The 14143-nt window shown below is 47.0% G+C and overlaps 1 protein-coding gene across 4 annotated transcripts in view; it reads left to right on the top strand.

Moving 5' to 3' along the window:
• The window catches only part of ofcc1 (orofacial cleft 1 candidate 1), a 114483-nt gene that overhangs the window by 83658 nt on the left and 16682 nt on the right, over positions 1-14143 (top strand). For all 4 annotated transcript variants that reach the window (XM_042308758.1, XM_042308759.1, XM_042308760.1 and 1 more), the window contains one exon: positions 13437-13634. In XM_042308758.1, the coding sequence (XP_042164692.1) occupies positions 13437-13634 (198 nt within the window). The remainder of the gene's footprint in view (positions 1-13436; positions 13635-14143) is intronic.

The following is a 14143-nucleotide window of genomic DNA, read 5'->3' as shown; positions in this document are numbered from 1 at the left end:
TGGGGATGAGGTAGTTGGATGGGCTATTTACAGATGGGCTATGTACAGGTGCAATGATCTGTGAGCTGCTATGACAGCTGATGCTTAAAGTTAGTGAGGGAGATATGAGTCTCCAGCTTCAGTGATTTTTGCAAACTTGTGGTCTGTTTAGGTGTGAGATCTTCCTATAGACCAATTGCCTCACAACAACTTTTGTGGGTTAAGCCTATTCATTCAAAGCCAGTCTTTCCATACAAGTCAATATAGTTCAATATACAGTATATATATATCAAAGTATGTGGACACCCTTCAAATTAGTGGATTTGGCTATTTCTCCCGTTGCTGACAGTTGTATAAAATCGAGCACACAGCCATGCAATCGCCATAGACAAACATTGGCAGTAGAATGGCCTTACTGAAGAGCTCAGGTATTTTCAATGTGGCACCATCTTAGGATGCCACCTTTCCAACAAGTCAGTTCATCACATTTCTGCCCTGCTGGAGCTTCCCCGGTCAACTGTAAGTGCTGCTATTGTGAAGTGGAAACGTCCAGGAGCAACAATGGCTCAGCTGCAAAGTGGTGGGCCACACAAGCTCACAGAACGGGGCCGCCGAGTGTTGAAGTGTGTAAAAATTGTTGGTCCTCGGTTGCAACACTCACTAGGGAGTTCTAAACTTCCTCTGGAACCAATGTCAGCACAAAAACTGTTTGTCGGGAGCTTCATGAAATGGGTTTCCATGGCTTGAGCAGCCGCACACAAGCCTAAGATCACCATGCACAATGCCAAGCATCAGCTGGAGTGGTGTAAAGCTCGCTGCCATTGGACTCTGGAGCAGTGGAAATGCGTTCTCTGGAGTGATGAATCACGCTTTACCATCTGGCAGTTCTTTGGAAGAATCTGGGTTTGGCAGATGACAGGAGAATGCTAGGTGCGAACTGTAAAGTTTGGTGGATGAGGAATAATGGTCTGGGGCTGTTTTTATGGTTTGGGCTAGGCCCCTTAGTTCCAGTGAAGGGAAATGTTAACGACACAGCATACAGTGACATTCTAGACAATTCTGTGCTTCCAACTTTGTGGCAACAGTTTGGGGAAGGCCGTTCCTGTTTCAGCATTACAATGCCCCCCGTGCACAAAGTGATGTCCATACAGAAATGGTTTGTCGATCGGTGTGGAAGATCTTGATTGGCCTGCACAGAGCCCTGACCTCAACCCCATCGAACATCTTTGGGGTGAATTGAAACGCCGACTGCGAGCAAGGTCTAATCGCCCAACTTCAGTGTCCGACCTCACTAATGCTCTTGTGGCTGAATGGCAGCAAGTCCCCTCAGCAATGTTCCAACATCTAGTGGAAAGCCTCCCAGAAGAGTGGAGGCTGCTATATCAGAAAAGGAAGGACCAACTCCATATTAATACCCATGATTTTGGAATGAGATGTTCATGTTGGTCATGCCCATGTTTGGTCATGTAGTGTAGTTCATCAATCGTTGTCTTCAGCATGAGATGGAGCTAATGTGGAGGTGAGACGATACTCCCCACCTTGAACCGTCCTTATGCACCTCCCTGAACATTACATGAGATACAGTCTCAGTTAATACAGTTGGTAGTAATACTAATTAGTTTGGCTTGTTTATTGGATAGAAATTGGGCCTCCGTTTTTCTGTTGACTTTGAGAGAAATTAGGGCCCAAAGTTTATGATTAAGAAAATGCTTAATTTAGCCTGATGGCCTCTCACAGTTGTCCTACTAAGTCTTCCCTACATTACATAGATTTCCTCGCTGCACTGCAACAATTACAGCATACTTAATATTGTCCCTAATTTGGCTTTATTAAACTGATAAAATGCTAACGCATTAAACACATTTGCCAGCGTGATTAAAATATAGGGTTATTGCATTTTATGATTTTTACATTATTCAGGCCGGCGATTTTTCACAGAAATAAGATTGGCCGTGCCATTATTTCATCATTATTGGAGCAATTTCTCCTGTGCAAAAAAGGGTCACTTTCCTAACTCAGCAAAGACATATCCCTATTAAACTAATTTGCCTACATGCAAATTTTTGTCATTTTTCCCTCGTTAACTATTTATCAGAGACAGGAAAAAAATATATTCATGAAGGAGAGAGGGGAGCAGCCCGACAGAGCTGAAACTAATATTTTGCAACTCTAATGATTTTTTGCATCCTTAATTAGATAGAATAAGGTTGATATGATTAGGTCAGGATGTAGTGTTTTTCATTAAAAATACATTTCAGAAACTGTATTCCAAATGTGCCCTTGCAATTAAATAATGAATCCAACGAGTTTCTTATTACGGACCCAATTAATATGAGAGGGAAGGGCGTAATTTTAATAACAATGGGCCACGAGGCCTTCATTAACCAAGAGAGGAGGGAAGAATGGATAAAGAAATAGAGGAGAAAAGATATTCACAGGTACAGTATAGTGATGGTGTGACGGGACATAGAAAGTTTTAAGGGTCAAGCAAGGTGATGACAAAGGGTCAATGACTTGATATGACTATTTATCTTCGAGTCCCCAGTCACAGTTCGTGCTAGCAAGAATATCAAGCTAAACAAAGACAGCCTCAAGGGCAGCCATATTTAATTTACTCTCTGATAGAATGTGTGTTAAGTACACGGTTGAACACTCACTCTTAACACAATCCAACACAAGGTAATGAGCGAGGTTAATGACAACGTTGACTAAAACCAGTTTTCTCTCAGGGTGCCCTCTGCCATAACATGGGGCGCGATCCTTCCTACCTTTTTACTGTACATGTGATGTTTCCCTCCAGCTCTGAAACAATAAAAGAAGAATCCACATTCAATAACAAATCTGCAAATGGCCCTATTATTATCAAACTTGTAATTTTCATGATCATAAAACATAATCTAATTTTACTTTCTTACTTACCAATGAACTTTATATTACACCTCACTATTCTTCCAGGCCTTACAGTATACGATCAGTTCTATTGCCGTAAGCTTTGAATATGACTTAAAGGTGGTGGCATCAGATAAAAGCACCAGCTGTTGAGCTGATCCAAAGTGGGTGAGTGGGCCTACACTCATACCTGAGTTGGAATTCGATCTGAACACTTGTGGAGGAAGCAGTAGGATGAGTTTTCATTCAATTCTTATCATCTAGCTAGTGTCAATGATGGTGGTTGATAGATACACCCACTCGCTGATGTCATCGCTTACGATCGATTAGACCATCGGCACCTTTCCTAGTTCTAGTTCTCCAGGGAAGTTACAGCAGAAGCCAGGCTAACTGCCTACTGCATTAGTTGGTTAGCACACCGTTGTGGGAGTCTACTGCAACCGAAAACTCATAGTGGAGCTCAGTTGGTAATGAGCACATTAATTATGGAAAAGCACTGATGCAGATGGACCTAATTAATTGTCTGCCGTCACCCTCTTGATTACTGTACCTGGAAGGGAGGTGTTAATTTCGGTAATACTTAAGCAGGTACGCAAACAGTTGTGTCAGAGTGGGGGCTGTGACAGTGACTGAGGAGAGCCCTACCTCACTAGAGTCATTGTCACCGTCGTTATTCACCAGAAGTTTCCGGGTGACATTGTGCTAATGGAAGTTGTCGTCTCGACGATGGCCCCAGAGATGTTTTCGCAACTGAACGGCGGTCGACAACATCGTGGCGGCGGCGTTTGTCTCCGTATGTCTAGGTAATGGGTTACCTTGTGCGAATTTGGGGAACACCCAAGGTGCTTTGCAAAACATGCTTGTGGGGGGTAAACCTGTTGAGGTTTGGATGGCACAGATTGGAGCTCTAATGATAACTGGGACTGTGCTTCTCTTTCCTTAATCATGTGAGAGGGGACTGTGTGTGGTCTCCCTAATCTATACTAGTCCCTCATGTTGCCACTTGATCAGATTTCAGCTTCACTCGACGTAACTTCTTACCCATTGGAATTACCATAACAACCTTTTGAGTTGAGTTGAGCATTGAAATGGTTATTCTCTTTATCTGGTATCTGAGCCTCTGGTAAAGGTTTTAGCCAATCTGTTTTTCCTCAACAATGTCCTCTGCATGATCTACCTCAAAACAATGCTGCAACCCCTCTCGATTCAGAAGACTCCAAAGCAGACGGTCAGAAGGTACGTGACATTGTTGATGTTCACCACACTCTCTGAACCTTGCCATTTTGGCTTCCCCATTCCTGCTCTTCACTTATGTACAGTAAAGTGAGACGTTAAAGGGGCCCCGAGAGACGGCCACCTTCACCGCTAAGGGAACAAGGCCATCACCCCAAACCAGGGGAGCATTAGCCCATGACGAGAAGCCCAGGAACCGCTTGTCAGTGGAACAATGGCCCAGAGAGCCCCCCTACAGGAACCCAAAACAGGAACGCAGGAAGTGGAGAGGAGTTGATATGTCACCGCGGTAATATAGGAGGGGTCATCTGGAGTCGATGGGGGTAGTGTTGGGGGCAGGGAGATATGGGGATCACTGAGGGCAGTTCCCCAATCACCCCTCTCATCCCACACCGACCCTGCCATAGAGTGGGCGCTGTATGTGTGTGTGTGTGTGTGTCTGTCGCATTAGGTCCGAGAGTGGCTTCTTCAATTACAGGGGGCTATTAGTGGACAGTGCTGTGAGCCTCCGTGGCCCGGGGCTACAGCAGCCAGCCAGGCAGGCACAGGGAACAGGAGCACAACCACTCCACTCACCGCTGCATTAGAGTGCTCAATATGAGATGTGACTGCAAAGGGTACATGCCTGTGTTGGTGAAAAGGTCACAGACTTTGGGGGGCAGTAATGTGTGAAAGCGGTACAGTCGCACAATGGTTAAAGAAAGAAAAAATATATATAGAAGCACTCACTCAGCAACCCCCCCCGTTCTACTCACAAAACGCTGCAGCCCTGTCTCCATTTTTTTAGTATCGCCGCGTTCACCCAGGGCTACTCTGTGATTCGCCGAAGATCCTCGGAAAAAGCGTCTGCTTTGCTTCGCTTTTGGAAATTCTAGGCCTTAGAGATGCAGCCATTGTTGTAATTGTGTAACACCTCAAACTGAAGAATGGGCTGTCAGTTTGTGTGTCTCTGACACTGAACCGTCCCTGTGTTGGCTTTTTGTGCTCCTCATGTCTCCTCCCAGGCCCATAGAAACAGAGGCATCGGTTCGCGTTTGAACTCGTCCGTGTGAACGTTTAATTACTGGGAGTGTCAGCCTCTGCTTAATATGTCCCTCACCATTAATCCAGGAAGAGGATATTATTATCTCTTCTCCTCCCTAAACCCTGGGCAGGCTTTTCTCTGGGAGTCTGAGATGGAGAGAGTAATAGAGAAGGAGAGAAAGAGGGAAAGAGAAGAAGAGAGAGAGACTCGTCACATCATAAGTAGGTCTGTATGGTTAGCACCCCCCATCACATGCCAGACCGATGCAAACTTACACGAACACAGTTTTTTTACAAAGTGGATGTTTTCTAGTTAGTGGTGTCTTTGCACTTGTAGAGATTCAGGGATGTTGTATGCCCTGTCAGCTGTCAAAACAACGTCCAGCTGGAAGCCACACAATTGAGTCCACATGTTGAAGTCCTGTCTCTCCCTGCTTCTTCCTTCCCTCCCTCTCTCCCTCTGCCTCTCCCTCTCTCTGCCTGCCTCTTACTGGTTCTTCTCTCCCTCTGCCTGCCTCTCCCTGCTTCTTCCCTCCCTCTGCCTGCCTCTTCTTGATTCTTCCCTCCCTCTGCCTGCCTCTCCCTGCTTATTCCCTCTCTCCCGGCCTCTCCCTGCTTCTTCCCTCCCTCCCGGCCTCTCCCTGCTTCTTCCCTCCCTACCTGCCTCTCCCTGCTTCTTCCCTCCCTACCTGCCTCTCCCTGCTTCTTCCCTCCCTACCTGCCTCTCCCTGCTTCTTCCCTCCCTCCCGGCCTCTCCCTGCTTCTTCCCTCCCTCCCGGCCTCTCCCTGCTTCTTCCCTCCCTCCCGGCCTCTCCCTGCTTCTTCCATCCCTCCCGGCCTCTCCCTGCTTCTTCCCTCCCTCCCGGCCTCTCCCTGCTTCTTCCCTCCCTACCTGCCTCTCCCTGCTTCTTCCCTCCTTCCCTCCCTGCTTCTTCCCTCCCTCCCGGCCTCTCCCTGCTTCTTCCCTCCCTCCCGGCTTCATCCCTCCCTACCTGCCTCTCCCTGCTTCTTCCCTCCCTCCCGGCCTCTCCCTGCTTCTTCCCTCCCTCCCGGCCTCTCCCTGCTTCTTCCCTCCCTACCTGCCGCTCCCTGCTTCTTCCCTCCCTCTACCTGCCTCCCTCTGCCTGCCTCCCTCTGCATGCCTCCCTCTACCTGTCTCCCTCTCCCACTGTCCTTCTGCCTGCCTGCCTCTCTCTCTGCCTGCCCCTCCCTCTGCCTGCCCCTCACTCCCTCTGCCTGCCCCTCTCTCCTTCCCTCTGCTTGCCCCTCTCTGCCTGCCTGCCTCTCCCTCCCTCCCTTCCTCTGCCTCCCTCTCCCTCCCTCGCCCTCCCTCTGCCTGCCTGCCTCTCCCTCCCTCCCTCTGCCTGCCCAGCTCTTATGGATCCCGGCCCGTTCACTTGCCATCCATAATGCAAACCAGAAGGAACAAATTGGACTGTCGGCGAGGAGTGAACGAGTGTTCTTCAGCGGCACACAGAAGAGCAAATGGGATTTTTAAAGAGCTCATCTTGCACCATTTTTTAGTGTTTTGCACACTGGCTGAGTCTAATTTGTCATGTAGTTTGAAATTATTATATCGGAGGATTAGCAGAGAAAGTTTGCCTCGGTTGGAGTCCAATGGGATGTGGTCACTAATCTAAATAATAACAGTTTGCTTCAATGAAGAGTATTTAAAGAACCAACATTTTTGGCACAATTGACATGAAGCAGGAATGTATCTCTAGAAAGTGGTGGACTTGGTGGTGGAGAGTCGGTTGTCTTAAATCTGGATTTCATTATAGCATTATTAAAAGCAGTACTATTAATAAAAGTACATATCCTTCTTTGTGATCCTACGACACTATGAGAACCAGCCTGCATGTGAAACCATCTGACCTTTTTACTTTCTGACCATACGTTTGTTAGTCTTTTCCCTCCTCCTCTTCCTCCTCCTCCTCAGTTGCTTTAAAGAGTGTGACCTTGAGTGTTTCCCGTGGCCCAGGGGGGAGCAGGCCTGCTGATTGTGACAGGTGTCTCGTCTTAACAGGATGGATGATGACATCCTCTGGAGAGATAGGTTGGAGGGACTTTAATATCTCTTATCTCTCCCATAACCACATAGATGGATATACAGCACTGCACTGTCAAGGTGGCCCCGCTATAAGCAGAGAATCCCAGGTCTAATTTTGTTATCGGCAGTTATCATCCTCTGAAGCCTTGAAGGGCCGATTGGAATGAAGCCACTTGTAAGTGGCCGGAGAGAAAATCAAGAGAGATGTTTCACTTTGGCCCCTTTTTGGGGGGCATCTCAATATCCAATGGTACAAAGTACAGTGGCATTGACTATAGGTATGTGGTACATCATGAAGAAATCTTCAAATTAACCATTGTGTTTGTCATCACTTAATGCTTTAATGAGGGGTTGACTTTCCATGTAGCTTCTATGGTGTGACTTTATTGGGATAGTCCCCTTATGGATGATCTGTAGATCAGTTAATGCCTTTACACCACCACAACAACACAACAAACCTGGAGAAACTGTCTTACTTCCCCCTCAAGGCCCCAGTGGTTGAGCCTTGGTACTAAGTGGGGGGTTACTGCTATTGGAAGTGGGGCGGTGCTGCGACAGGAGTTGTTTGTGGATTGAGTTGCCATTATTTTCCCCCTACCAGATAAAAGGAGATTAGTAACAGTGAATTATGCATATCTTATTTCCTGGATCATCTCGAGCAAGAGATGCTATCTCGCTAAGAAAGTTAGTCTGCATAAATTGAACATGTAAATATTCATTGTTGCTTGTTTACCTTTTTCTAGAAGTCCAATTTGAAAAGGAGCTGATATTGAGTGTAGTTTTATGACCATACTGTAGTGTATATGCACCTAGGTATATCCAAGTAGATAAAGACAAAACTGCCCCTTGCACCATACGCACAATAATGAGGGTGAACGGACCAAAATAAACAAGTACTGTACTGAATCAGCCACAGTGTAGTTACTGTGTGCACTACTGTACGTAATACCAATCGGTTGCCTGTCTTGGCCGTCTGTGCATTTAACCAGACACAGCGTGTTTGAGCCAAATCAGACGAGCACCGGAGATGCGTCCGTACCATTTTAAAGCTGTCCCAATTACACAAACAGACTGGCCCTGTATCGAGGACGTCGCCGACAATAATAGCGGCTCTATTTCCATTCTAATGGCTGGCGTTGGCCTGGGTTATCCATGCGTATGTATGGCCCCTCTCTGATTCCTGCTCAGTGACTCTCTATGAGACCTTCAAATTCAATTTGATCTACACAGCAGCAGTAGCAGCAGGCTTGGAGGCCCCAGTCTTCTGCTGCCTACCTCTCATTTGGGGAAACGGGCCTTGAACCTGAGCCAGCTCTGTGCCGAGGCAGGGAGGTATGAGAGTGACCATCCGCAGCTCAGAGAGCCTCTGCACAGAGAGACAGCCCCCCTCCCAGACCCAGGCACTGGGACTGCACGCGTGTGTGTGTCTTTCTGTGTGTGTGTTTGTATGTGCATGTGCACATACATGTGGCTGGATAAGGGTCTGTGGACAAAGGAAACAGACATGGCTGCCACCTCAATAGTTGTCACTGTTCCTCCATCTGCACAGTATGTTCAGTACATTTGTGTTCATACGCTGGTACCGCTAGCTAGCCTGCCACGCCTCTCTGGACGGTGGTACAGTAGTCTGGCTCAGCCAGGGGGTTGAGCCATGCAGCCCGATGGATTAAGCGTGGTGTAGAGGGTCAGGAGCTGCCAGAGCACCCAGCCACTGCTGCCCATCAGCCCCATGCAGCCAGCCTGAGCCTGGACAGCCCAGCCTGGGCTTCCATCCTCCATCCATGTGCGACTGACAAATAAATAACCCAGCCTGTCCACCACCCAGGCAAATTCAAATGCACCTGTCAGCGTGATGAAGCACTCGCCCGCAGGGAAGCATTGTTTACATTTTCACTCCACTCTTCGCAAAAGTGAGATTCTAATTATTTTCCCACTGTAAATTAAAGCCAAGTGGGACAGAACTGAAAACCAAAAGGGACCCCCCCCCAGTGGATGGAAGGAAACGGGCGTCACTATATATAAATTGCGTTCGGGTAAAAAAAAATAAGGAAAGGAAATGCGGGTGGATGGTCCTGAATTGGAAGGTCAGCGGCTTTCGTCTTGATAAAAAGAAAGACAGAGGGAGGAGAACGAGAGACAGAGAGAGAGAGGTGAACTGCTCACACAGGCTGCAGTGCACGTCGAGTTTTGTTGTTTTGCTCATTACACATGGGTCTTGAGATATTCAGCCGAGTGGAATACATTATAGCCCCACATTTCATACATAATAATGTGCCAAAATTGCACCGCGTTATTTGTCATCCCGATGACAAGAGAGAGAGAGAAGGGAGAGAGATTTAATTAGTCCAAAGGAGCATGCAAATGGGAGGTAAAATTAGACTAGAAGAGGGAGAACCTAGGGATGAGTGTGGATGGTAATGATGGCTATCTAGTTTGGATCAATCATCCAGGGATCAGGGAAGGTGACAGGCCGGCTCGTGCCCAGGCCCCAGGCTCCCTTCCTGGACCACGGCCAGCACAGCTCAGCCTGTCTGTCTAGATTTCTATGGAGGCCTCTCCTCTCTCTCCAACCTCCAGCCCCATGACTCATACAGTACACCACTACCTGGAAAACCTTCACCATTCGCTCACACGCACCACCTAACCTGTAGACACACTCACCACTCTGGGGATTATTTAGCTCTGTGTTGTTTATTAGTGATGCATAGCCTATGGCTGGGGTTTTCAAAATGGAGGTTCTGGGCCTACTGGTTGGTTGTAGCCAATTCCAAATGAGTCTCAGCTTATGACCAGACTGTAGCTCAAAACATTTTGATTGCGGAAGTGTCGTAGGAACATTTTGATAAGGTAGGTCAGGGGGGTAGAATGTTTGGGGGATCAGTTGTGCAACAGGGACAGAAAAGCATGAGGTCATTAAGGAATTCCTCTTGTTTTAGACAACCATTGACACGTCACAAAATGGAGTGAAAATGTCACGGTGATATTTGTAAAGAGTCAAGGTCGAGTTACCTAAATACAAAACCACTCTGTCCACAGCCATGTCTCTTGCTGAAATAGTTTACTGAAATGGTTATTACTGAAATAGCTTCACCCAGTGGAAAGTTTCTATTTCTGTCAAATGTGTCTGCCCTCTTTTTAGTTGTTAGTTGCAAGTTTATATATTTTTTTTAGGTATGCATATGGGTCAATTTTAAAAATTAAGCTGAAAGGCATATTTTTGGGGGTATGTAGTGCATTTAGTAATTTTATTTAGGGGTAGAATTATTTCAGCCTCAAACTGTTGAATAGAAGAGCTTTATTAAAGTGCCTTAACTTCCACTCTCATTATGTTCCTTATCTGAACATTTTCAAGCTTGCTCTTTTGTAAATATTTATTATTGAATGCAAATAATTGATATACTAAATATTCCTTTACTTGTTTGAATACTCACTTCGCTGACTATATGGAGTTACATAAAAATACAGACTATTTGCGATCTTCTTAGTGTTACATGCAGACTTGTTTGTGAACAGTGGACCAATGACTGCTGTTAGATTCCCTACCCACTTCCTGGATCTACCCCTCTGTGCATTTGCGGTAATGTCTACATATACCACAATTTATGTCCTTGCTGGGAGACATGGCTTGCTGTTTATAGTCCCTAAAATAAATAATGCTTGTCTCTTCCCATGCGAGTCAAGAGACTGATACGGACTCTATCAGATTTCCTAAATGCAGACGTCAACGATAAATCGAGGCAAGATTGGTCGGAATTAGGTTAGCTCACTTGAATGCTATCTGCTTAACCCACAGCTGTTCGGCCTGCTACACCCAGGCATTGAATGTAAATCAGTCACTTAGTGCTATCAAATGGAACAATGGGGAAGAAGAGAGCACTCAGACTTGGGCTCGTATAGAAGTCAGGCTGGCCAGAAATGGAACCAACCTCCTAATGCTCTCGCTCACTCGCTCTCTCTCTCTCCCTCTCCCTCTCCCTCCCCCTCCCTGTAGCTACAGCTCAGAACATGATTCACCCTGAGAACCATAATGCACTGAGTGAAATGGCATCCCCGTCATCCGCAGACAAAAACGTTTCTATGTTTGTCTCAATGTGTTGTCACAGGGATTTCACCAGCAAATTGGCCAATGTAGCCATGGCACAGGAAATGTTATAGACAGGAGAAGGAAATGTAGTATTAGTGAGAACAATTGAAATATCTCCTGTTTTGTGTCATCTGATGCATTTCTTACGTTGTCCCTCAACAGCTATCAAATACACTACTCAAAAATCTACAATGAATCAATTCCTGTTATCGTGAATGGAAGATTATTGGGGGAAGTATGTCACCAGATCACACCAGGCAAGATAGTATGGACCTAGAGGGCACAGCTTCACCCTAATGAATACTGAATTGGCGTTAAAGAGATGCGTCCCCCTGCGTTTCCTTCCTTAAATGTTTGTGGCTGGTCTTCCCGCTTTCGAACCAAAGCGACTCTTTGACATTTGTGACAATGAGGTCGTTCTCTCCAGGCTGTCTGCAGAGTGTTTAGAGCAGTTGTCTAATTACAAGTAGGTAATGACTTGGGTGTTTTCGAACTGCCCTGAGTTGTTTGGCTAACAGTTTATGTAGTTAGAAGAAAATCAGGACATCGATACACTTCCCAAAACGAAGTCTCTCCTTCAGCGTGACCCTGCCACTCAGGCCCTGTGAATGAGTTGGCTTTCTGGCTCCATGTTTTCTTAGACAAATCATAATTACGGAGCCAATTAGAGGGTCACCTTGAGTTTATAAACTCTGCTGCCGGGAAAAAATTCCTGGTGCCTTTCACCCAGCCTTAACCTTCACTGTGCGTGTGCGTGTGCGTGAGAGAGATTGTGTGCCTCCACAGAATGACTCATGCCTTAATTAGGTCCTTGCTCTGAACCTGGCAGGATGCGGGCCTGCCTCCGCCTGCCTGGCTCCCCCACCTCCACACAGACAGTCAGTCCCCCAAATCTGGTTTCCATCTCAGAGGATGAGTCCTTTTACTCCGGCACGGCCGCTCGGTGCTCTGTCTGTATTTTTTCTCGCTCTCTCTCTCCTTGGTAAGAGAGGCCTAGAGGACCCTCGAAGCAGAGGCCTTGAATTACAAGAGAGAGTTGTTGTTGAGCTTGTCTCTGTCTGTGCGTGTTTGTCTGATATTGGAACATATTTTTAGTGTGTGTACGTGCCTGTGTGCACAAGTGAGGGTGTGTCCGTGTGTCGACCATGTCTGCCTGTGTGTGTGTTACCTCAACGTTCTCCCGTTTTGTACCTGCGTGTGTGTCGTTCAGAGGCATTGTGTGTGATGCGGTGGGCAAACTAACACACAGGCCTCTAAAAACAGGCGTTATCAGCCAGAGAGGCACCATGATCTTCACACATGGATGCCGTCGAGTTACATGACCTATATAACATGTTACACGCTCTGCTAGCTCCCTGTGTTGCCCTAATAGAGGAGGGCAGTGCATTACAGGTGCAGCGGCAGAACAGGCAGAAGCGGCACGCACAAACAGCACCGCCACCATGGTTGTGTGTATGCCCTCGCCCTGGTACAACCTGATCCCTTCTCCCTTACCTGCTGCACGATCACTCCCCACAGGACTAGTGAAAGCGTAGTTGGCTTATAGCAGCTTAGCATGCATAGCATACAAATTCTCTCTCCTTTCCTGTGTCCATATTTCTTGACAAAAAAATAAGAAGAGTGCAGCCACATGTTATAAGTCAAGGTCTCGATTGATAATGTGAGTTGTGTTTGTGTTTGGCAACTTGATCCTCAGCATTCTTACCTTCTTTTCCTTTTCGGACGGTGCTCATCTTTGGATGTGAGGCTCTGCAAATTACAGAGGATTACTGTCAACTGTTTGGGTTTTAATTCTTTAAGAGCGCTGAGCTGTGGTCACAAGCAGGGCAAGGTATAATTACGTTGAAGTGAGCATTTGTGCAGGTATGCGTCACTAAACCCTGTGTACTCTGTTGTACTCTCCCTCTTTCTTTCTTTCTTTTTCTCTCTCTCCCTCGCTCTCTCTATTTTACACGCACACATCTATTTCCCTCCCCCCTTCTCTCTCTCTCTCTTTCTCTCTGTTGGTGTAGAGAGGGAATGAACCCTGACTGCTTTGACAAGCTCGTGACAGTGTCTAGTTAGTGTGTTCATGTGTGTCTGTGTGTGTGCATGCCTGCATACATCTGTGTGTATGTGCGTGTGTGTATTGGGGAGTCTGTAATGAGGCTGACGGGGCCCCTGTGTGTGTCTCACTAGGTGTCAGTGTATGACTACATATGGACAGAGGAGGGCCCCTTGGCGGGCTGTGCTCCCCCCAGGGGTGACCCTCATGGGGTCGTGCCCGCTGCAGGGGGCGAGAGCAGTACCCACGTGTCTGTCTACACCCTCTACCTGAGTGGGCAGCGCCACCGTTACAGGCACTTCCTACGCCAGCCGGACGGTGCCATCCTAGAGGTAGGTTAACCCTGACTGTGCTTTCTCTCTCCCTCTTTCTCTCTCTCTCTCTCTCTCTCTCTCTCTCTCTCTCTCTCTCTATCCCTCTCTCTCTCTCCCCTCTCTCTCTCTCTCTCTCTCTCCCTTGTAGTCAGCTGCCTCTCTCTGTCTTTCATTCTTTCTCTCTCGCACATTCTCTCTTTCTCTCCCTCTTATAACCAGAGATAAAGACAGAGAGGAAGAGTGAAACTGCACTGCATACTCTCCTCAGTGTGTGACCTAGCAGAAGCACACACGCACACCATGCACTCACACGCAGAGGAGAGCGACATTGAGGGAAGGGAAAAAAGAGAGAAGAGGTTAGCATGCCACTCCTCTCCTTTGTGACTCAGAGTGAGAGGAAAGGAAACGTACATTTCTCACTACACCTCCCTAGCAATGCTACACACACAGACAACAAGATGGTGCTATGGCCATAGGAAGGATTCTCCATTCTCCTTTCAAAGTAGCACCAAATGAGCACTGGCATG

Source organism: Oncorhynchus tshawytscha, linkage group LG29 (assembly GCF_018296145.1).
Source record: "Oncorhynchus tshawytscha isolate Ot180627B linkage group LG29, Otsh_v2.0, whole genome shotgun sequence".
Taxonomy (NCBI): domain Eukaryota; kingdom Metazoa; phylum Chordata; class Actinopteri; order Salmoniformes; family Salmonidae; genus Oncorhynchus; species Oncorhynchus tshawytscha.
Note: the sequence above shows the minus strand (reverse complement) of the source record. Positions and strands in the feature narration are given on the sequence as shown.